General features: G+C 44.4%; 1 protein-coding gene across 1 annotated transcript in view; it reads left to right on the plus strand.

Annotated features, from left to right (window-relative positions):
* Nucleotides 1-4,748: 4,748 nt before the first annotated feature.
* Nucleotides 4,749-22,208, plus strand: part of LOC109317353 (tetraspanin-15-like) — a 186,751-nt gene continuing 169,291 nt past the window's right edge. Inside the window, exon 1 of the mRNA XM_019545979.1 lies at nucleotides 4,749-4,998. Coding sequence (XP_019401524.1) covers nucleotides 4,912-4,998 — 87 coding nt within the window. The 5' untranslated portion in view covers nucleotides 4,749-4,911. The remainder of the gene's footprint in view (nucleotides 4,999-22,208) is intronic.

A 22,208-nucleotide genomic window follows, 5' to 3' on the forward strand; every position in this document is an offset into this window, starting at 1 on the left:
GGCTGTTTCTGACAGTACTATCTTATGGTAAAGTTGATTAGTTTACTACACACTACTACCGGTGCACATTTAGATGGTGATGCTTTACTGCAGAGCTAATTAGTCTACTCTGCAGTAAAGTACATGTGTAGATGCATGTATGAAGATCAAGATGTCTCCTGTGCTTTTCAATGGAGTTACAATGGAGGGGATGCTGATACATGTAAGCACATGCACACACAGATAGACATGGCGGGCACCTAGACTATATGGAATAAGCACTGCTCCTTGGATGAATCTAAGGAAGTGAACAGAGAAGAATAAATTCTCACCTATATCATCTGTGCTCTGCCTAGAAAGGGGCGGGGAGAAGAGGAGCCAGTTGTGCCCTTTTTATCCAACATGCAGTGTCATGTGAGACGCTGTGGGATCACAAGGGCACAACTGGCTCTGTGTAATAGCACAACTGTAAAGTCCCACAGGAACCTTATACCAATGGAGATGCCGGCATAGATGAGCTCTGCTTTCCCCCAATCAGCATCTGGCATACTGGAGGGCCAGAATGACTGGCATAGGATCAGGTTCTGTGGAACTAGTGCATGTATAGATTCCCCCCATGCTAAGAAATCCTCCAGTGACCAGTCACGGCCATTGTATGTGGCCTGAAAAGCAGGAACCAGACTTGGCTAGAGAATTTGGCTCACAACTTGGTGCCTCTTTAAGTATTTGTTAACATGCTTCCTGCCATTCTTCTCCTTAGCGTGGACTTCAGTGGCATACCGGCTCTGTGCAGTCCTACCAAAATTGATACCAGATGACTTAGAATAGAGCCATGTGTTAAGTAGGATAATGGAGGCAACTGAGAAAAGTATTGATAGAAAGGAAGCTTTACAAAGGAAAGAGTTGAGTGAATGTCAATAATAAAATATAATCAAGATAAAATATAATAAAGGGCTGGGGTAACATACTGCAAATGTAACTTAAAACTGAGCAAAGTCCACTAAGATGGTGTAATTAAAATTAAGGAGAAAAGGTCTGCTAATTTCTTCAGCTTGTTCAAACCCAACCTATTTTTCCAGCAAACCATAACTAGGAGACTGGCATCTATACCAATCACTGGAGCTATGTTTTTCCACAGCTATGAGATCCTTGGTGTTATGAACAAAGATATCAGAGGCATATTTGCACTTTGATCTATTTTTAGCATCCAACCTGGCATATTTTTGTGGTAGCTTGCAGTAGCATTATCTGATGGGGTGTAGGCAATGGTCTTTGGTGTCTTAGCTCCCGGTGAAAATGAAATTATTACACACATCTGCAAAGCTCATCTAATAAAGACGAGCAGGTGCCCAAAATGCCATTCTGCTACAGTGAGTTATTGAGCAGCCAGTAAAAGATACTGAGATAAAGTGACATTTGGGCTTCTCATCTTCATTCCTAACACATACAGAAGAGACAATAGATAAGAACAAGGAAGTTTCTCCACCCATGGTAATGCTCTATATTACAAGGGGATAAAAACAATGTTACAGACCCAAAATTCAGAAAATATCATTATTAGTATTTTCTGTCTGGTGAATATGCCTTAATTCCTCTGTCTGGTGAATATGCATTATAACAAATTCTTAAATACAGGATAAGATACTATTTCTTCCACAGGATTCTTGCCTTATTCAATGCACAGAATAGACTGTGCCCAATTAACAAACAGCTATACAATATTTTGTACAGTGTGTGGCCCTAGCCTTCATTTACTGCATATTATTCTCTGCTAGGAAGACAGGATTCTTAATTTCCTCGTTTTTCTTTTCCCAATGGCATTCATCACTATCATTAATATTTATGAAGCACTCATTTACTAATATTCAAAACTCTTTGGCGATTAGGAGGGCAGCCTTACCTCTGCTTTACAGAGAGGTGCCCAGGTACAGTCTAAACTGTCTACTAATTTTGAGCCTCCAGTTTGAGATGTCTGTGAGTACTTAGAATTAATATAACACTCTATAGAGTCACACCCAGCTCCCATTGCTTTTCTGTTGCTCTTGTGGGTATTCAGCACTTCTACAAATCAGTCCCAATTTAGGCACCCCGAAATTAAGGAACACCTGTTCACTACTCACCTTTGAAAAATTTGGTTTAAGTGACTCAGAAGCATGGGGACCCTCTGCCCAAAGACAGGATAGTATCCAGTTCTCCAGGGCAGCACAGAATTGTCTTAACCGTAAGACCATTTTATTTTTCCCCTTCAGTCCCCAGCCTTGTTTATCTCACATCACCTGGCTTCTGCAACAAATGAACCAGGAGTCTTACAGTCAACCCTGCTTAATTCCTAGAACAGGACCAGCTCATGGCAGGGAAGGGAAAGGGGTCCTGCGTAGAAAAAGAGTGTGCGGTCTCTGGTTCGAACTCTCTCTCGTCACCTCCTGAGTCTCCTTGTCCAGCCCATCCATGGTCTCTGGTTCCCATATGCTCCTCCAGCTTCTCTTCCCAAAACTTCTCTATCCCATCACTTGAGCTCCTCAGCTAATCTGTCTCCTCTTCAACCCATGACTGGTTCAGTGTCTCAGTCTCTCTTCCCCTCCAGTCATGGTTCAGTACTGGTACAGTAACTCCTTCCCATATTCGTGTGCAATCAGTTCCTGCTTCCCCTCTCTCCTAGCCCCACTTATCTCCCTTACTTTCCTCTTTGTCTAATCCCAGTTCCTCCAGACTCTGTCTCAATCTGTTCCTTTCCATCCCATTGGCCTGACTCTTGTCCCCTTTACACTTGATTCAGACAGCTTCCCTTTCCATGCAGCCTGAGTGATGGCTGGGCAGGAAACAGTCATGCTCCCTCTTAGCTTTAGGCTAAACCAACCAGGTTTATTTAGTTTCCTTTTGCTAAAATGGGCTTTCCACGCCCTGACAGCTCAACTCTGCACATGTTCATCTTTTGAATTCCTTTTTCTTGAACAAGGGTAATCAGATGTGTATACCGTATTCCAGATGAAGTGTCAACTATGCCTTATACTGGGGCGCTATGGGTTCTTACATCTGCTGGAAATACTTTGGCTGATTAAAGGCCAAGGAATTTTCTTGACCTTCTCCTAGTTGTCCTGTGAGAAGCTAATATTCCTACATATTTTTCTCTTCTGCCATTTCCAACTTCTGAGCTTATAACAGAAAATCTTATTGTTAGTCCCCTTAGACTTTGCACTATTAAAATTCAGTCCATTTCTATTACTCGAGTCTTCAGGGTTGTCCAGGTCTTAGAGTCATAGAGAAGTAGGGCTGGAAGGGACCTTCAGAGGTCATCTAGTCCAACCCCCTGCTTGAGGCAGGATCATCCCTATCCAAACCCTATCTTCCTGTGTGATACTCCAGTTGTCTCTTGTATCAGCAGTTTCTGTCATAGCTAACTTTCATCAGCACACTTCTACTTCTTTGGGCCCAGATCACGAATGGAAACATGAAATAAGAGCAGTCCCAACATCGATCTTTGCGGAACTGTTAGGACCCTCCCTTCAACCTGATGCTTTACCTATTAGCAAAACCTGTTGTCACACTTTTTCACCATTTTTTTCCATCAACTTTGAAATTCTTATCCTCATCCCAATCTTCATTGTAACTAGTTATTCCCTATATGGCATGGCATCAAATGAAGTCCAGATAGATTACATCTACCACATTTGTCTTGTCTAGACAATCTGGCAGAATTTGCCATTGGCAAAAATACACATCGGCTTTTGTACCATTTCCCATTTCCTTCTCTGCCTTTAATTATCCTTTCCTTCAAGATCTTTTGGTAGAACCTTACATACGATTAAGGTCTTGCTAACAAGCCTGTAATTACCTAGATCACTTTTTTTTCCCTTCCCTTTCTTTTATGTAGCTACAGGCTGCTATTCTCCAGTTACATGGCACCATGCCTAGCTTGATTGATTTATTAAAATGCTTGCTTAACAAACAAGTGATTTCACAATACTGGGATGAAGGTTCTTTTGTTCTCCGCCCACCTGCCGCCAATTTGAGTGCATTATGGTCTTCGATCTTCATTTCCCCCTTGGGTATGGCAGTATCTGTTTCATTCCAGGTTCTTGTTCCAGTTGGCCATCCTACCTTCACAACCAGGAACAATTGGCCTCAAAATAAACTACAACTTAACACTCAGCAAGTTGTTGCCAAAGCCGGAATATGTTCATTCAGTCTAGACTTCCCTGTGCTGTGCCTTCCTTGTTGGAGCATACTGATTCATAGATCACCGAGTCCTTCACCTGGTATTATAAACCAAGAACTGACAGGACTAACCGCAGGACTGGAAAGAAGGTGGGTGATTTGGATGGTGTACCCAGCTCTGCCACCAACTGACTCCCTCTTTGTCTCAGAGTAGTTGCTTAACTTCCTGATGCTTCAGTATCTGCCACCACCTGTAATCTAGAATGCATATCACCCCTGAGATGGTGGCATGATCATGACGTTTAATTTTATTTATTTATGCAGTAAGGGACAAGGGAAGCATTTTCTATTGCAGTTTGTCTGCTCGAGGAGATATGCTGTTTGCTTTAAAAAAAGAAAGTACTGCAGGGGTTAGAGAGCTGCCTGTGTCTGCTGATGGAGCCATTTGCTAAGCATCAATATTCCCGGGGGCGGAAAACCATACAGCAACTCTCACTCCGTTCGTTTGAGAATGGAATGCATATTAGTTGCATCAGGCTACACAGGCAACATAGGAAAGGGTTAACACTGCTGTGCTGCTGCCTCCCCTTTAATTGCTTTCTGTTTCTCCCAGGCGGAAGTTGTGCAGAGCAGCTGAAGTTTAAGGCTGGTTCTTGTTTGGTGGTTTGTTCGGTTTTTTGGTTTTTTTTATTCTAGGCACTGAGATTTGGAGACTGTGTCAAAGCAGGGAGAGTCCAACACGTACACAAAGCAAAGCTGAAAGCGCATGCTGGGAAGATGACTAAAGAAACAAAATGGAAAGATTCCCTCTTCTATTACTACTGCATCAAATTTGCTCTCTCTGCCTATGCCACTCTGTTCTCGGTAGGTGTTTCAGTCCATTTCCCACTTTTGCGTTGTCTAGGGGAACACAATACCTGCCTTGTGGTTTGTTTTACTTTCAGTTTCTTACAGTCACCCTCAGCTCTATAAAATCTACTGGTCAGTAATGATGTGTGGGCTTGGGCTGCATTGTTGAAGTGCCTGCTTACACAGCTCAAATTCAGGGGGTTTTGTTTATTACTGGCGGGGCATGGTGCTCTCCACTGTGATGCATTTAATACTATTTCTCCCCAATGTCCCACTCAATGCGTAGCTGCTTTAAACATCAGTCAGGACCATGGCTTGTGTTTCAGACAAGGCTTTATTTAAAAATATAAATCACTGAAGAAATGTAACGTTTCCATGGGACAAACATCTCTTTTGCAATATTCCCAGCTCGCCCATTTGTACCTGACATCAGTTTCATGCTCTTCCAAGACTTGTCTCATTCGATGGAGATCAGAAAGAAGTTTGGTGTGGCACCTGCCAGCTGTGATCACTTATCTCTTTGAGTCCTTAGTGGTTGTGGCTTTGGCCAGGCTGGTTCCTTGCTTGCTTTTGAAGTTCTGTTTAATTAATAGAGTTTTGAAGGAAGTTTAGTCCTTACTACAAGATGCCTACCTGTGACACTAGCACAGTAAACTTGAGACTGCACGAAACTCAGGAAGTGTGAACTCATTGTAAATGAAGAGAAGCAGGGATGGCTTATTTTTTTTGTCTGTGCAATACCTGTACATTGTGGAAGAAAGTGTTGGAGAGTGTTTCTCTCGCTAGAGGCTTTGTGGTACTGTTTTGTGTATTTTCGTTATAACCAACTGAGCTTAGAATATTTCTTAAGATTTCATTCCCTTTCTTTGGTTAATCATCCCCAAACCAAACCTGCTGATGATTTTTAAATAAATGCTGGTTAGTTTTATGAGTCATTTCAATGTATGAAATATTTGCTAAACATATTTGATAGTATTATTAGTGTCACTGGTCACATAAATCACGCGGTACTATTTCTGCTCTCTGATTGGGTGATTCTTGAACAAGAATACAAAAAATTTGTTTCGATATTTGGGAGCAATTAACCCATAGGCTGGCAGCACATGCTTAACACAGTGATTCTCAGCTAGGGTGCCACTGCACCCCAGGGGGCCTTGAAATGTTTTCAGGGGTGCCACACAAGGTTAGCATTATTAGGTGTGAAAACATGATTCACAGGATAAATCCAGAGATTCCAAATAAAAATCAGTAGCGTTTAAAACATCTGACCTGTTTGGTCTGAGTTCTTCACAACAGAAGAATTGCTCTGTTATTTTTTTATAGTCAAGAAACAAGTGGAAATTTAACAGCTGGCATTTTCCAAGGGGTGCCTCAGTCTGAAAAGATTGAGAACCACTGTTTTGACAGACGTTTGATCTTCACTGATTGTCTCTTCACTTACCTGGATGCAGGAAAGTCAGAGTTAAGAAAAAAGGGCTCAGGGTATGAGAAGATAAATCCTGAAGAAGGAACCGGCACGTCTGCGGACATGGCTGGTCCTAGGCTGTGTTAACTTTTTTGTTGTTTTGTTGATTGTTTCGTTCAAGCCAAATGTTCAGAACGACCAGCACTCCCTGGATGGTATGTAAGTAGCATACCTACAGTTGGTCAGGAAAGAGAAAAAGAAATCTGAAGGGAGCGGTAGTCAGGATCTTACAGTGTTAAGGTTTTAGAAAAGTCAAGTGCAGATTGCACTATTGGAGGTTTTTACCAACAAACCTGAAACCCTAGTGTAATGCAACCAAATGCACAAGCCTACAGACACAGGTGACTGGTAGGGGGTGCATGGGGGTTCACGTGCCCTCCTGACAGGGCTGCTGCCATAGGCAGCTTCCGCGGGTTCCCCCCCCACCCCCGATTTAGAAGGCACCAGTCACTCATGCCTATAGATGAATATAGTCCAGAGCCAGAGCAAGACTGGGCTGTTTTACAACTGTGTGTTTTCAAGCAGCTTGTCACAAAATTGAGGCAGTAGCCAGCAGTTTCAGCTACTTATTTTTAATTTAAAAATTATTAAAACTTAGTGAAGAACCAAAGGAAGTGTCATGATGAATACATGGCTTGCAGAAACATCAGAGAACCTAAGCTGTTGAGTTTAGCATTGAAAATGCCCATTAGTACAGTACATCAGTGCATTTTCCATTCGTTAGAATGGAGTTTTTTCATCTCACCAGGACTGGGCACATTAGCTACCTGCTCTCCCAATAAGCCAGCTGGGTTTATCTGAGACAACTCAAGGAGGTGGTTCACGTCCTGAAGCTTCAATGCCAGGGGAATCCATTCCTGTAGGGCTAATTGTTCTCTGGACCTGTCCACACTGAAGAGGGACTTGCATGTTTACAGAGCTCCCCACTGAAGCATGGGCTGCCTGCTCCACAGGCATTACCTTTAGACAGATGTAATATATCACTCAAAACTCTTTGTTTCTTGCCGAGTTCCCAGGACATTGCATCCTGTTGGGGTGCACTGCTTCCAGAGTGAGTGTGCAGGGCTCTTTTGCAATATGTTGATTGATATAGCTAGGTTTTAACCTGAATTTTGTGTTGGTCTTCTTTCTGCTGAAATCACGTGGCTTTTGTATTCATAAAACAGTGTTGATGAGCCTGGCTAAGTTTTCAGCTTTTATGAAATATGAAAACAGCTGAGTGTTGCCTGACTGTTGAGTTTGTTGACAAGTTTTGAACACCCCTGGTCATAGGGTGGGGGGTATTTTTACCTCCCACTAAGGTAAATCAAGGTCCTGTTTTACACAGTACAAAAGTCACTGAATTATAAGCTGGTAAAGCATGATCTGAGTCAAATACTGTTTAACTATACGGCACTGGTCAGGCCGCAGCTGGAGTACTGCATCCAGTTCTGGGCGCCGCACTTCAAGAGGGATGTCGACAGCATGGAGAGGGTCCAGAGGAGGCCACTCGCATGATCAGGGGACAGCAGGGCAGGCCCTATGAGGAGAGGCTACGGGACCTGAACCTGTTCAGCCTCCACAAGAGGAGGCCGAGGGGGGATCTTGTGGCCTGTTATAAACTAGTCAGGGGGGATCAGCAGGCACTAGGGGAGACACTGTTCCCCCGAGCACCGCCAGGAGTGACCAGGAATAACCGTCACAAGCTGGCAGAGGGGAGATTCAGGCTAGATATCAGGAGGCGCTACTTCACGGTCAGGGCGGCTAGCATCTGGAACCAACTTCCAAGAGAAGTGGTGCAGACTCCTACCCTGGGGGTCTTTAAGAGGAGGCTGGATGAACACCTTGCTGGTGTCGTTTGACCCCAGTACTCTTTCCTGCCATGGCAGGGGGTTGGACTTGATGATCTGCTCAGGTCCCTTCTGACTCTACCAACTCTGAAACTATCAACATTGTACTCAGGCCCAGGCATCTTTGCTAAGAATGGTAAGCTGTAAACAAGCTGTTATTTATGAGCCTATTAGTAAGACACTGTCCACAAAAAAGATACGGGGGACTTGTGATTTCACACAAGGCCACAAAACATCTGCAGTAGGGATTAACTGTCAAATGCCTTCAGATTGATCAATAGTCACTGAGCTACTCAAGAGGTAGGTTTTTAGGTACCGCTGTCTCATCCTGGCCTGCAAATTGAATATCCTAATTGACCTTTTCAGCTGCTTGAACTACAGTTTCTCATTTGCAAATCTGTCATGCTATAAACCCTGTGGCTCTCAGCAGTGAAGAGGACAATAAAGTCCTACTAAAAGTAACTATATTGCTCAATGTCTTGCTGGTTCTTAAATGAACTTAACAAAACAGTTATTTGCCAGGATCTTTTTTACTTAAGCTCTCAAACTATCCAGTTGCAGTCCTGTTTCCAGCCACCCTGTTAGAGAAGAATTCAGTAGGAAATACTGGATTATTTCTCCAGATGTGAATTCTCAAAATGCCAAAGGTTTCTACATTAAAGATGCATTAGAGTCTATTAATATTAAACCATTCTAAATCGCAGAAAGCCACTGTCAGCAATAAAACAATGGCGCTGAATGGGGCCTCATGAGTACTTCTGCCATGTAAAAAAAAAAAAAAAAAAAATCCTTTCTGGGAAAGGCCTTTTCAAAGCCACCTAAGGCACTTGCAGGGCTGTGGCCCGTTAACAGGAATGCAGCAGTAGTTTCCATGGTTCCCTTTGATTAAATGGTTGGATTTCAGCTGTGATTGCAAAAGTTTTACTGACAGTAGCTGGTTACCTTCAGTTTCCTCTCACTGTTCTGCACTAGATAGTAATGAATACAATTAATTGATAGAACGTAAATGGAAGGCAATAATGCATCAGGGTCCCATACAGCACATTCCTATGATGAGAGCAATTAATTACAGGTCAGCATGAAATTAATGAGGTCAAGACAAGTTTAAATCTTGTCTATCTTCCCCCTGGCCAAGCACTTCTAAAACATTTTTAATTGATTTTTTGTTGTTGTTGTTGTTTTTAAACCGCTACAATTTTGGAGTCGCCTGCCAATGCCAAAGTTAAGAAGAAGTTTCTTATTTATCTTAGTTTTCCCTACTGCCCAGATTTCTCTTTAGAGCAGCTTCCTGATAACAGGAGGAGGCTGGGGGTAAGGGAAAAGCTCATTTAGAGGGCCCAGCATTTTAATGGCTTCAGGAAACCTGGTCTCTCTTTTGGCTAAGATACTTTCGAGACTGGTTTGGTAAATCTGGGCCAGTTTGCTTCCAACTGAGTTTTTGCTATGACTGTTGTCTGTTTGAAGAGTTTTCTCAGCATGCATGGTGCCAAGAATGTGCAATGGGAAGTTGATGGAAAACATCCGGAAATACATAATTGGGACTAGTCTCGGGGGGGGAGTGTGAGAGAACCATTGCTCGGAGAATTGGGAGCGGGGGGCGTTGCAAGCACACTTCGTATTGATACAGGAATATCCCGACTTCAGGTGTAGTAGGTGTGGGATCTGTTTAGTCATTCCACTTTTCATGTAGAAGACCCAGGCTCAAGTTCCTGTTGTGAATCTCTTACATCCTGAGCACGGCCCCATCAGTTGTTCCACTGTCCTGCTCTCTAGCTTTTAGGGAAAAATTGGGAAGGGGTTGTTTTTCTTCCGATACAGAATGCAAGAATGTTTTAAATCTTGGGAAGCTTTGCAAGAGGGGAAAACCATTTCTCACCCAGCTCTTCACTAAGCACTTGAGTAGGATCCTACCAGTAGGATACCACATTCTGTTCCTCAAGGTGCCCTGAGCATCCTGTACAGAGCAGCTCTGATGCAAGTTTGAAGCATCAGCTATGCTAACTGCCCTCGGCTTTTTCAGTATATTTCTACTTCTCCCATTTTTGCCTCAGTAGCTGGAAATATTTGTTCAGCCTGACTGAATTGCAGTAGCAGTGGAGGATTCTTTTCTGCTGTGTTTTTGCGTCTCAAGCTAAGTGGTAAGGGATTTCCGCAAGGGCCTTTGTTAACAGTATTACCTTAATCATTGCAGAGCTTAAGCAGTGCATTAAAAGGTCAAGGAAAAATTGCCTGTTACCATAGAAAGATGAGTACACTAGAATCTGGATAAAATGTGAGCTTGTTAAAGCCTAAACAGCTGAAATAGAATTTCATCACAGAACAGGGTCTTACAGCCAGGCATCGTGTTAGGATACCTGGCATCTTTCTTCTCCTAGTTTTGTTTCTGATTTATTCTGTTACCTGCAATAAATGAATCTGAGCCGCCTTTGAAGTTTTCTTAACTGTGAAGGCAGGATAACCCTTCCCTACCTTGCGTGGGGGGGCATGCCTTAATTATAATTCAGTGTTTTGAGATCTACTCATTAAAGAGATGTAAGAAACTACTGCCATCTTGTTCCCCCAAGCAGTCCTTGACTTTTGTTAAGTTGTTCAGATGTCAGCAAAATCACTCAGGATACATAGCATGCATGTCAGAGCACATTCTGGCCTTGATCTAGATCCATGGCATTTTTTGTGTGTTATATAGTAAACAGAATACAACCAGCATTTATTTGAGAGAGAGAGGTAATTAGTTGGTGTGAAGTCAATCAGCAGGCAGGGTAGATATGCAGCTTTATAGACTAAATAAGATATAAATATATAAGCGCAAGCTTTTGTGAGCCTAAGTTCACTTCACTTCATTCAAATGCTGTGATTTAAGAGAGTCATATCTCTGCACAGTTGCTCCGTTTTTTGGATCTGATCACTGTTTCTTGCTGGGGGTATGATAGACTGACTCCAGCTTTATTGGCACTGTTGCAAGTTTTATGAAGTGGTTAGTGAAACTACCCCTCTTGAATTCAGTCTCAGGATGTCTGAAAAAATGCCCTTCTGAAATCCAGAGCAAGAATTCCCTCCTGCAGTGGATAGATATTCCTTGGGCATGTGGTTCTAAAAAGGAGATCACCACCATTAACAATTTACTGCTTCAGGAGGTTCGAAGGACAGCATAAAGTTTGGTTTTTTTTCAACGCTGACTGCAATTTTCTTTCATGGAAGTATACATACGAAGTTAACTCATAAGGGAACAGACAATCTTTCTTCTCAAGCCCATGACAGCCTGACCTGTGCTTTCAAGTCAAGCTGAATAGTACAGGAAGTGTCCTAGGGGGATGTATTGCTTGGAGAAATGTCTGTGAAAAGGCCAGACCTCATCTTGTTCAGCGTGCAAGTTGGAAGCAGGTTAGTTTTACAGCGTCCTGCAACGATCTACTGTTTGATGGGTGACCCAGGCAATTCTGCATTGTCAATTAGACATCATTGCCCAGGGCAGTTTTGTTGAACACTGTGCCCTTTAGCATTGTCAGAGCTGTTCTGGTTGCTCTGCTTATTGAGTCTGAACTGCATGTTCTTTGTGTCAGCCTCAAAGAGCTGCTGTACTGTTCGGTTTTTAATTTTCTCTGCACTGCATCTCCAAACGTAAGGCCCTTCTTGTTGTCTAGGGAGTAGGGTGTGAGGGCATTGGAAACAGCAGGCCTTGAAGCCAGAGAGTGTGACCCATGCAGCATTACACTGTTAGTTCTCCTTTCTCTAAAATAAAAGTCTAGACTTACTGTTTGCTCTTTATCAGTGGAAAATATCACAGCTGCCAATTATAGCTTCTGTTCTCAAGCCAAAACTGAGTCAGATGCCAACAGCTCCTTTTCTTCATCTCTGTCCTTACAGAATCAGAGAGATGGAAGGAACCTCAAGCATCACCTAGTCCAGCCCCCTACACAGGTGCAGGGTTCACTCTTTCTAAGCCATCCCAGGCAGCTGCCCATCTCCAGCCCCTTCCTGAAAACTTCCAGTAAGGGAGAAACAAGACAGTCTGTTCCACTGCACTACAGTATTTACTGTTAGGAACTGTTGCCTAAGGTTTAAACCTGCTCTGATATAAGCCCGCTCCCTCTTGTCCTAGCTTTGGCGGCCGGGAAGAAGAATTTTTCTCCCTTTTGTTGTGCCAAAGTTGATTTTGGTCAAAACAGTTGTCCCTCACCAAAAGTTTTCTTGACAAATATTTTTAAAATAGTGTGGATTTTATCTAAATTTCCCCATAAAAAAACCTCTGTGTGTGTGTGTGTGTGTGTGTGTGTGTGTGTGTAAGTATGCTTGCCTCTGTGCGTACGCGCACACACACACACACAGACGTGCGTATGTATAGATAGATAGATAGCGGGAAAAAAAGAATGTGGAATGTCATTTTGAATTAGAACTTTTGATTCAGAATTGATTCATTTTTGCATTGCTGTTCTTTACTTTGGGATATGCCAGGAGTCAGAAGCAGGAAGGATTCTAGGTCTTGGCTTTGTAACATGGTAAAATACAAGTTTGTTAGGATATGGGAGAAAACTAAGAATTCTTTTTCATTCCTCATCTCGGCCCTTCCTGGAATAGAAAATGAGCAATTCTAGGTCTGAAATGTTTATCTATCTTTGGTATGCTCAATATGTACCAACTCGAGAGAAACGCCGACATAAGTACACTTCCCATTCTTTTGCTGTTGTCCTGGTCTTCTGCCTTTCTAGAAGCTGGGTCTAGATTTTTATAGTTCTCAGACAACCCCAAACATTGTGCAAATGGACTGAAATCCAGGCTTGAGCTGTAGGACCTCCCTTATGTAAGATTGCCAGCAGAATCCACAGACTCGAGAGATTCTCACGCTTCAATAAAAAAAAATCTAAGCTTGTGAATGCCTCTCCAACCCTCAGCGTTTCTGAGGTTCAACCACCATGGTTAAAAGTCCTGTGGAATAAAAGCTGGGACATCTTTTTTTCTTTATCTCCCCTGATGTCAGTCACAAAAATCAGAGCATGTACACTAACCCCCTCTCCTGCTGTGGGCTTAACCTCTCTGAAGGATCTGATTTTTATTTTGATGAAGAGCCATGGGTCCTTGATGTCATCATAGCCTATTGATGCTTCTGAAAGGCAATGAAATTACTGGCTTCCCATCAGCATCTCATTTGCTCATCTGATGAGTGCAGTCTGTCCCACAACTGAGTCACTCATGCTCTTCAGGGATGTTCTGAATGAAGACCTGTCCTGTGCTCCCCTGTTCATGTCCCAGTTTACTCTCATAATGCCTTTCTTTTCCTTGCATTTTGTTACTAAGTTGTCACAGGTAATCAGAGCTGCCTGCTGTCTCTGCAAGACATTCAAAGTTGGGGGGTGAACCCCTCTAGCCTTGCACTTACTTCCATTCCATTCTCTCTCCCCTCTTTGGGTTATGTTTGGTCAAAGGGAGGTTGCTACCGCTGTCACAGAATCATAGAAAATGAGGATTAGAAGGGACCTCAGGAGGTCATCTAGTCCAACCCTCTGTTCAAAGTAGGACCATCTGCAACTAGATCATCCCAGCCAGGGCTTTGTTGAGCTGGGTCTTAAAAATCTCCACCACCTCTCTAAGTAACTTGTTCCAGTGCTTCACCACCCTCCTAAGGAGAGAGTTTTTCCTAGTATCCAACTTAAACCTCCCTTCCTGTAACTTGAGACTATTGCTCCTTGTTCTGTCATTTGCCACCACCGAGAACAGTCTAGCTCCATCCTCTTTGGAACCATTGTCACTTGGTTCAATATCGGCTCTTTAGTGTAAAGCTCCTTGCTGTGCAGAACATGCCGTTGTGACCTTCAGGCTGGCTCACCTGAATGCATTTTTCTTGGCTGGGGAGAGTAATGTCCTCAGAAATCACTTGCAAATGAGGTTCACTGCACCACAGTTACCCATGGACTGCTCATATAAAAGCAGGCACTAAGTCCATGCCCTGGCCTGGGCTGCTTGTTCAGAGAGTGTGGTTCTAGGTGTGGGTCTTAGCATTTCAAATGGAATGAGTTGAGCCGTAGTACTGGGTCTTCACTCCACGAGCCTGACTTTTCTGCATATTTCAACTGAACCAGAATACGCAAGGCAAGCATCCTTGAAACGTTGGGGGACAGTTGGTGCCCTGACCAGACTTTATAGGCTTGTAAGTTGACCTCTCTTTCTTTTGGCTTTGAGGGTCATCAAACCAGAGCTTGTCTCGGTAGCCGACAGTGCTGTTTTGCACAGCCCTGCCATGTTTTGACTTCTGTTTCACTGTTTCAAAGGGACAGTGTTTCATTTTGTTTCATTTCATTTCGAAGCACTGTTCCGTTTTGTTTCGTCAAAACTATTTTGCTGTTTTGACGTTTCACCCATATGCTGTAATGGGGAATCACAAAAATGCCTATAACTTTTGTCATGTCTTGCCTGATTTGAATGACAACAGCAGGGAGGGTGGCCCCTGCTGAGGCCACAAAGTCAAGTTTCAAGGAGATAGGTGCAGGGGTTTCTGGGCAACTGCATGTGGCGAAGTGGGAGTCCCCAGCTAGCCACAGCTAGCCTCCCACCTGTCTCTGGGCACGCCGCTCGCCTGCCACGCCTTGTTGGTAATTAAGTTATTAAGTAAGGCAGGAGACTGTCCATTGTTGCACCCCAATATTGGGGGGGGTTATCCGCAGCTCTGTTCCACCCCTATACTGTGGCCCAAGCTTCGCAGATGGCATCTCAGGCAGTTAGCTCAATCACCGCCTTAGCCCATTAGCTGTGGCCCCCAACCCTGGAGACCGTCAGCTTCTGTAAGCCCTAGCCCCATCTCAGGCCCAGTCAGGACCCCGAGCTCCTTAGCTTTTTGTGGGCGTCCCTTGCAGTGGGCCCCTGGCCCTTTTGACCCTTTGGTCCTGGCCCCAGCATTGACCAGTCAAGTACCTCAGTGGGGTTTTTGCCTCTTGCCTGCACTTAAGGTCCCCCATTCCTGGCTCAGGTGCTCCTGGAAGTGTGCCTGGCCCTGCGGGGTCGCTCCCCCAGTAGGCTTAGGTGCCTTCAGAAGCTTACCTGGCCTACCCTGCTCTGATGTAATATGACCCACCCAAAGGTGAGGGCTGGGGTTAATGCGCCCCTACTTGCCTTGCACCAGGGTGGTCACTGGTCTGGCATTTCCTGGGGGCTCCCGTGCCACTGAGAGCCCCACCAGGCCACCCACTCCTGGCAGGGTGCAGTTTTAGGTCATGCCCAGGACCAGGGGCCTCCAAACCATCCCCTACAGCTCCTGCCTTTACCTGCAGGATGCTCCAAGCAGCCTTGCAGCCAGGCAGTGTTACTGCCTGCCCTGCCAGCAGCAAACTGCCTGGCAGTCATGAATCTAAAATGGCTGCCACAATTAAGCACCTTCTGGCTGCTTGGCTTGGCCCTTAAAGTGGCAGACACCTACAGTGCCCTGCCACACTGCATCTCAGACTGTTCAGAGGAAAACTCATGTCACTTGTAAGTGAAGGCCCAGGGGGGTGAAAACAGCAGGCATGGTAGCCCTTGCTGAGGCCATGAAGCCTGCCAGGTTTCAAGGAGATAGGTGCAGGGTTTTTTTGAAAATTGTACCTGAAACTGCTGACAAGCAAAACTCGGTGTGTGTGTGTGTGTGTGTGTGTGTGTGTGTGTGTTAAGGGACACCTTCACTGATGCTGGGGCCTCTACACGACATAGTAGTGTGCTCTAATGAGGTCTCATCCTCCTCTACAGCCTCAGTCCAGTCCACCACTTTAAATAACAACAGGTAAGCACTGCAGCACAGTAGTACTAATATCTCAGGCATCCAAGCTGTCATAGACTAGAGCCTTTCTTTCTTTTCCTGCAGAAGCTTCTTTTCCAGCAGCTGCCAGAAAACTCTCCCTGCCAGTCCCAGCCCTGGGGTTAGATGTGCCATGGGGCCCTGCCTCTTTCCGATCAGCTGACCGGGGACAGGTGCTAGAGGTGTTGGGTTCATGAGCGCCATGAGCTGCCTGAACCCTGGCCACTCAACTAAGGAGAAGGGCTGGCCATCCACAGCAAGCATGTCTCAAATAGTTTGGGTGATCTCGCTTGCCCTTGCAACATGCCCCCCTTTCTACCCACCTTTGCCCTCTTCTTCCAGGGTGGCCTGCCTCTGCTATGTAGGGACAGGGGCTCTGGAGTGAGCGGAGGACTTCTTTTGGGCATGCTCCCACTGGTGCCAGGCTGAGGAGAAGTAAGGGCACGGGGTTGGTGCCTGCAGAGATGCATCAACATTCCTGTGGTGCTTGTGTATTTTGTTCCCTTGCCCCGGCTGGTTTTGGCTCAGCAGTGCAGGCAGGTGGCATATGTGGGATCATCTGCCAGCTCAAAATGATCCCACTACCTGCTTGCTTCTGGGGTGCAGTTGAATGTGTGGATGCTGCCTTTTCCCTCTCCTCAGCAGGCAGAGGCACAGCAACAGGATGAGCGGACTCAGCTGAGCCACTTGCCTCCAAGACCTCTGCCTCATCCTCCTCCAAATGCTTTCTGGGCAAGGAGACCTGGCTCTAGGGGAAACTAGAGGGGTGTGGAGCACAAACTCAGATGATTCCCCCCGAGAATTTCCCTTGCGATGGTACTCAGATCCAGATCCAGCTCTTCCTCTGGCACTGGAAGGCTCAGGATAAGAAGTGAAATGGGGGTAGAGGAGACTGTCATGCTGGTGCTGCTTGTTGTTATGGTGGTGGGGGGGGTCATTACAGCTGGTGTCTTGGAGGCGATGCAGGCTCAGGCAGTCCCACTGCTCCCTTCTTGCTGCCAGTAGAACCAGAAGCCTCATTCCTGCTAGGAAAGAGGCTGTGTCTTTGTTTTGGGGAGGAGAGAGAGGATTTACAGCTCTCCCTCTAGCCCCCCTCTTCCACCCCTCCCTGAAGGCTTGCCAGCTGCCTGTCCACCACGCCTCATAGTGTGTTTCATAATGTGCTTGGTGTGCTGGAAAATCTGTGTGTTCTTTTGTAATGTAACCAGATTTATGTAACGTATGTAGATAATCATATGTATGTATTGCTACATACATTTATATATTTTATGTGCTCTTGAATAAATTCTGTGTTATAATATGCAATAAACGCTGTGCTTCCCTGGACAGTGAATGGAATGCACACTGTGAGAGAAAGCACAGATTGCTTTTCTTGGGGAAAAGAATCAAAATAGATTAATTAAAACAAAAAGAGGATTTTGAGGGAGGAATAAATAGAAAGGAATGAATGAATATAATAATAAAAGGGTATAGAAAGCAAAAGGTATTGAGTCCCACTTGCTAGTAACAGGCTAGCAAGTAGGAAGTGCTAGCCTTTCTCTGATGCTGCTGAGCTGTTGGGAGACGCTTGACCCCATGGCACAAAAAAAGCTCAGTTCTAACAATGCTGCTTTTTATGCAGTTTTTCCATCCCTCCCCCAGAGCACTGGGATTGGAAGGGACCGCTGGGAAGTATGAGTCACTGGCCAGCTACACATGTCAGTTGAGAGCAGTCCTTCCCCCCCCTTTCCCCTCCCTCTCCTTAGTTTCTGTTTCCCTGCAAGCAAGCCCAACTTTGAAACTTGAATCAGTTAAAAACTTTCAAAACACTCTGAGCGCTCGTTTCATTTGGAGGTTGTTCCAAAGCCGTTGGTTTCATTTAGATTTCGCTGTTTCGAGCACAAAACGAGTCAAAACAGGGTCAAAATGAAACATCCGGCGAAATTTCACACAGCCCTAGTAGCCAGTTGTCTGGTGCGGTCAGAATACATCCATCCTAAATTTACCCTCGCATCTATTGTTGTTGCATAACTGTGGGTAGCAGTGCCAGCTCCAAGATCTCAAGGCTCTTTAGCAGAAATGTACTAAGTCTCCTCCTGTTGGGATCACAATCATGGAGAAGCAGCAAGTCTATCCAACAGAAGTTAAAGAGATATCGGTGTGAATGCCTACACTGGATATTCCATATAAGATAGCTAGGAATCTGTGTGCTACGAACTCATTTATCATGTATGTTGAACATGGATGGCAGAGCTAACAAAGTAGAAGATCACTGAGTGAATTAAGTTTAGTAGAGCCAGGAAATAATTTAACTTCACGGTGAGAAATGCCCCATCTGCTACTCCTGTTACCAAGACAGTGGGTGCCTGTGCCTAATAAATGCAAGCAAATCTTAGCTGAGCTTGAATGCCCTGGCTTGGTCTATGCTAGCTAGCTTTTTATGCTTAAAATATCTCACCAGTGCTGCTGCATTCATATAATTCCACTGCTGGTAAAAATAATGGGAATATTTACAAACTGAATGTGCCACTATTTTAATCACTGAGCCAGGTAACCATGTTCTGAGGAAAGCCAGATGATATGTAGCAGTAAAACACGGATAGCTCTTTGTGCCCCAGCTATCTTAGGGTGCCCACAGTTGATACCACAATGGAAATTCAAGGGGGAAAGGGACTTTCATCTGCTAGTGCATCAGGAATATTAGTGACACTTAGGAGAACCAACCTTGTAATGTCTTCTATAAATTGACTTTTGTTCCTCTTTTATTTCTCCTAATGCCTGCCATTAGACCATGCTCTTTGCAGAGCAGGGTCCGTTCTTACCAGTTTGGAATATGCTTTGCACAAAAAGGTGCTACCATAAGTAAGTTGAATTAACATGTTTGTCATGAATCACTGTGCATAGTCAATGCCCTGCTGATCACAGCTTACTTTGCTGGGAGAATACATTTCAAATGACAGCATTTTTCTCTGCTAATAACATAAGATTCAGTCTGTGAGGTATGCAAATCTACAACTCCTGTAGATAGTTGCATATGGCTGTATTCCTGAGAGACTGTAGCCCCCTGGAAACAATAGTCAGTCAAACTGACAGGTTAAAATCATCTCTCCAGTGGTTTAGAGAGCTGGGTCATAACCTTAGTGTTAATTGCTGCCTCATAAATTTAAGTTGAAGAAAAGAGGTTCTGAAGTGTTTAATGAGTAGATAAAAGAAAAGGTAGAAGACATTTAGAAGTTTCAAATTGGCAGCCCCATCAGAAAACAAAGGGTTTGCACAGAGGAATAGAAAGCCATGAAATTTTATGCTTCAGGACTTACATCTGGCCCTGCATCCATAGGGGTATGTGTGAATTCACTTGTAGACCTCACTGCCTTGAGGGATTGATGCAAAGAGCTCACAGTGCTTCAAGAGGGGAGTAGATAGTTCTGTATTAAATAAGGCCATCTTCTACATGCAAAGGGCATTGCCTTAGCTTCTGCACATAAGCAAGCCACACAAACTCTTTGAAGTTGTGAAGAAATTTCTTTCCCAGGCTAGTTTCCATTTTTCCCTGGAGCACCTGATATTGGTGGACATTCAGAACAGTATACCAGACAAAATAGGCTGCTGGTCTGTGTTGGGAGGACTCATTGGCCCATGACCAGTGTCACAAAGTTTTCTACTTCAGCTATCAGAGTGACAGGTAATATCTCCTGTTTCCACAGGCCCACCACAAGGGGGAAAAAATCCATTTGGTTTTTTTCTGAGCATTGGCTGTTTTCTTCTGAACATAATAGTAAGGAAAGGCTAATTGACAAGGGATTGCAAGGATAAAAACTCTTTTATCCTAATATTCCTAAGTCAGAAGTTTAGAGAGAAGTGGCTTCAGTAGCAGATAACAAAGATATGAACAGAGTTCCAATGTATGCAGCTCATTATAATCTGGAGAAAAGCATTCTTTTAACCGTCAGTGTTCATAAAATCTAAAGAGTTTAATTTCTCATGGCTCATGCTCCATCAGGTTGTTTTGGTTCTTCCCGTTACAGCAAATTCTAGGGTGATATGCAAAAACTGTCACAACGCGGCGCAACGTGTCAGAACGTCCATTCATTGCCATATCCCACCTCTGAGATTTAATTACAATCCTGAAATCCTACAAGGATAGCGAGCAATTTAAGTCTTGTTTAGTTAGTGTCAAGCCTGTTGGATTTTGTTACCCATGACTTGCAAAAAGCGAGCACTTTAAAAGGATGCCATCATCTGAAGTAACAATAGATGGGGAGCAGAGCGATACACATGTCTGAGAGGGGATTCAAGTCCAGCCTGCAACGTACTGAGTGCTCTTTGTCCATCCGTCATGCTATAAGGAGCTAGATAGGCCTGGTCTACAGGGCACTGGAATCATGAGGGTGATCTTTTATATGCTGCAAGGTAGTATGTTGAAGAGATGCCAAAGACATGGGCTTGTTCTCAAATTGAGAGCAGTATGACTCTGGCACTGCACATGGGCTAATGAGCTCTGCTAAGAAGCAAAGTCATGTTACCTTGGACGGCATGGTATGATTCATGTGACAGTCCTGCTTCTGGTTCTGCATGTTGCAGGTATAAAGCTAGCTCAGGAATTATCTGCTGATTGTCGCATAGACTGCCTCATGAACTAAGGCATTCACAGCAGCTCGTGGTTTCTCTGTGCGGTGTGGCATTGTGCCGTGTAGATATGCCTTACAAATCATTCTGCTGAATTCAGTAGGTTTTGTCAGTCCTGTAGAATATCTCAGGGAATGAAACTAGAGGTAGGAGGTACTTGCTCCTTGCACAATAGAGATATTGATGGGGAAGAAGTGGCAGATGGTGATGGAACAGAAGGTGAAATACATTAACCATCAGCAATGATGTAACAGCAGTACAAGCTGTGCTTGCATGCTGGCTTGCAGATGTTCCTCACATGTTCAGTGGCAGGTCCAGTCAACAACACTGCAGATGTGATGAGGATAGTGTCGTTTATGTGAACTCAGGGAATAAAACTTCTGGAAGGGCACACCCAGAGTCTGGCAATGTTGTCACTACAGCTCAACTTATTTTGGTGTAGCTTGACCTTGTCTTTCCCACTTGCCACCTATCCTCCATGTTCCCCTCTTTATCCTTCTTGTCTTCCTCCCACATCCTTTATCTCATTGGACCCCACATCAAACACAGACATGGAACTAGCAAAACATCAGCTGACCACTATCCCCCAGTGTGGGCACTCAGACAAGGTACTGGTAGGTGAAAGAGGGCAAGGGCTTTTATTAGGCATCAGCTTCTCTGCTGCAATTACCTTCTTACCCCAGGTCAGATGAAAGCCAACCCCTGGCAGCTTAACCCTCTTTCACTGAGGGTGAAGCTACCACAGGTCAGCCTTCACTTACTGCACAAGACTTTACATACAAGGCAGCTGGCCCAGAGCAGGTGATGTGCTATAAAAATCTCTGCCCTCTTTCATGTGTTCACATGTCCCTGACCTCCTTTCTCTTTGCTCTGGGTGTGGTATTCCTTTCTCTTTACCCTTTGGTTTGTTCTGTCTCTCTAGATTATATGAGCCAGATGTTTATAGGGCCATGGGCATTTGGCTCCCTTTAAACAACTGACTGTAAGCTCTTAAACTCATGTGTACATGAATGTTTTTACACCCACTGTTTAGGAACAGCTATAGCTAAAGCATCATGGTGTAGTGGTGACTTCAGCTCATCACAGTGAGGAAAGGCTATATTACTGTTGTTGCACTTAGAAAGCAGGTTTTTAAACCTAGTGCTCTGAGAATTGACACAATGCTCAGTTGATGACTAGTAGAAAGGCTTGTTTTAATAACACCCAACAAGTTACAAAACTAAATGCCAGAAAAAGACTCTTTCCCAATATAAAACAAACTCTTAGTCCTTGTATCATCTTAGCTGCAAAGAGATCTTTACCAAGTGCAGGCAGGAAGCAGTTCAGCCTCAAGGTGTGGATCCAGCCTCAAAGCGTGGATCCTTCACTTGTTGGCTGGGTAGCAGGATGGCTTCTTCTTCTTCTTCCCTGAACTGCACATACTTTGCTGGTAGTTCTGTCTTGCTTTATACTGTTTAATTATATAGCTCCGTGCTCCTGCGCAGCTGGTTTTGTGCGTTTGTCTGCCTCTGTCTGGTTCTGTGTGTCTGTGTGCGCACCCGTGTCTGGTTCTGGATGTGTATGTGCA

Source organism: Crocodylus porosus, unplaced genomic scaffold (genome assembly GCF_001723895.1).
Source record: "Crocodylus porosus isolate Cpor-Errol unplaced genomic scaffold, CroPor_comp1, whole genome shotgun sequence".
Classification (NCBI taxonomy): Eukaryota; Metazoa; Chordata; order Crocodylia; family Crocodylidae; genus Crocodylus; species Crocodylus porosus.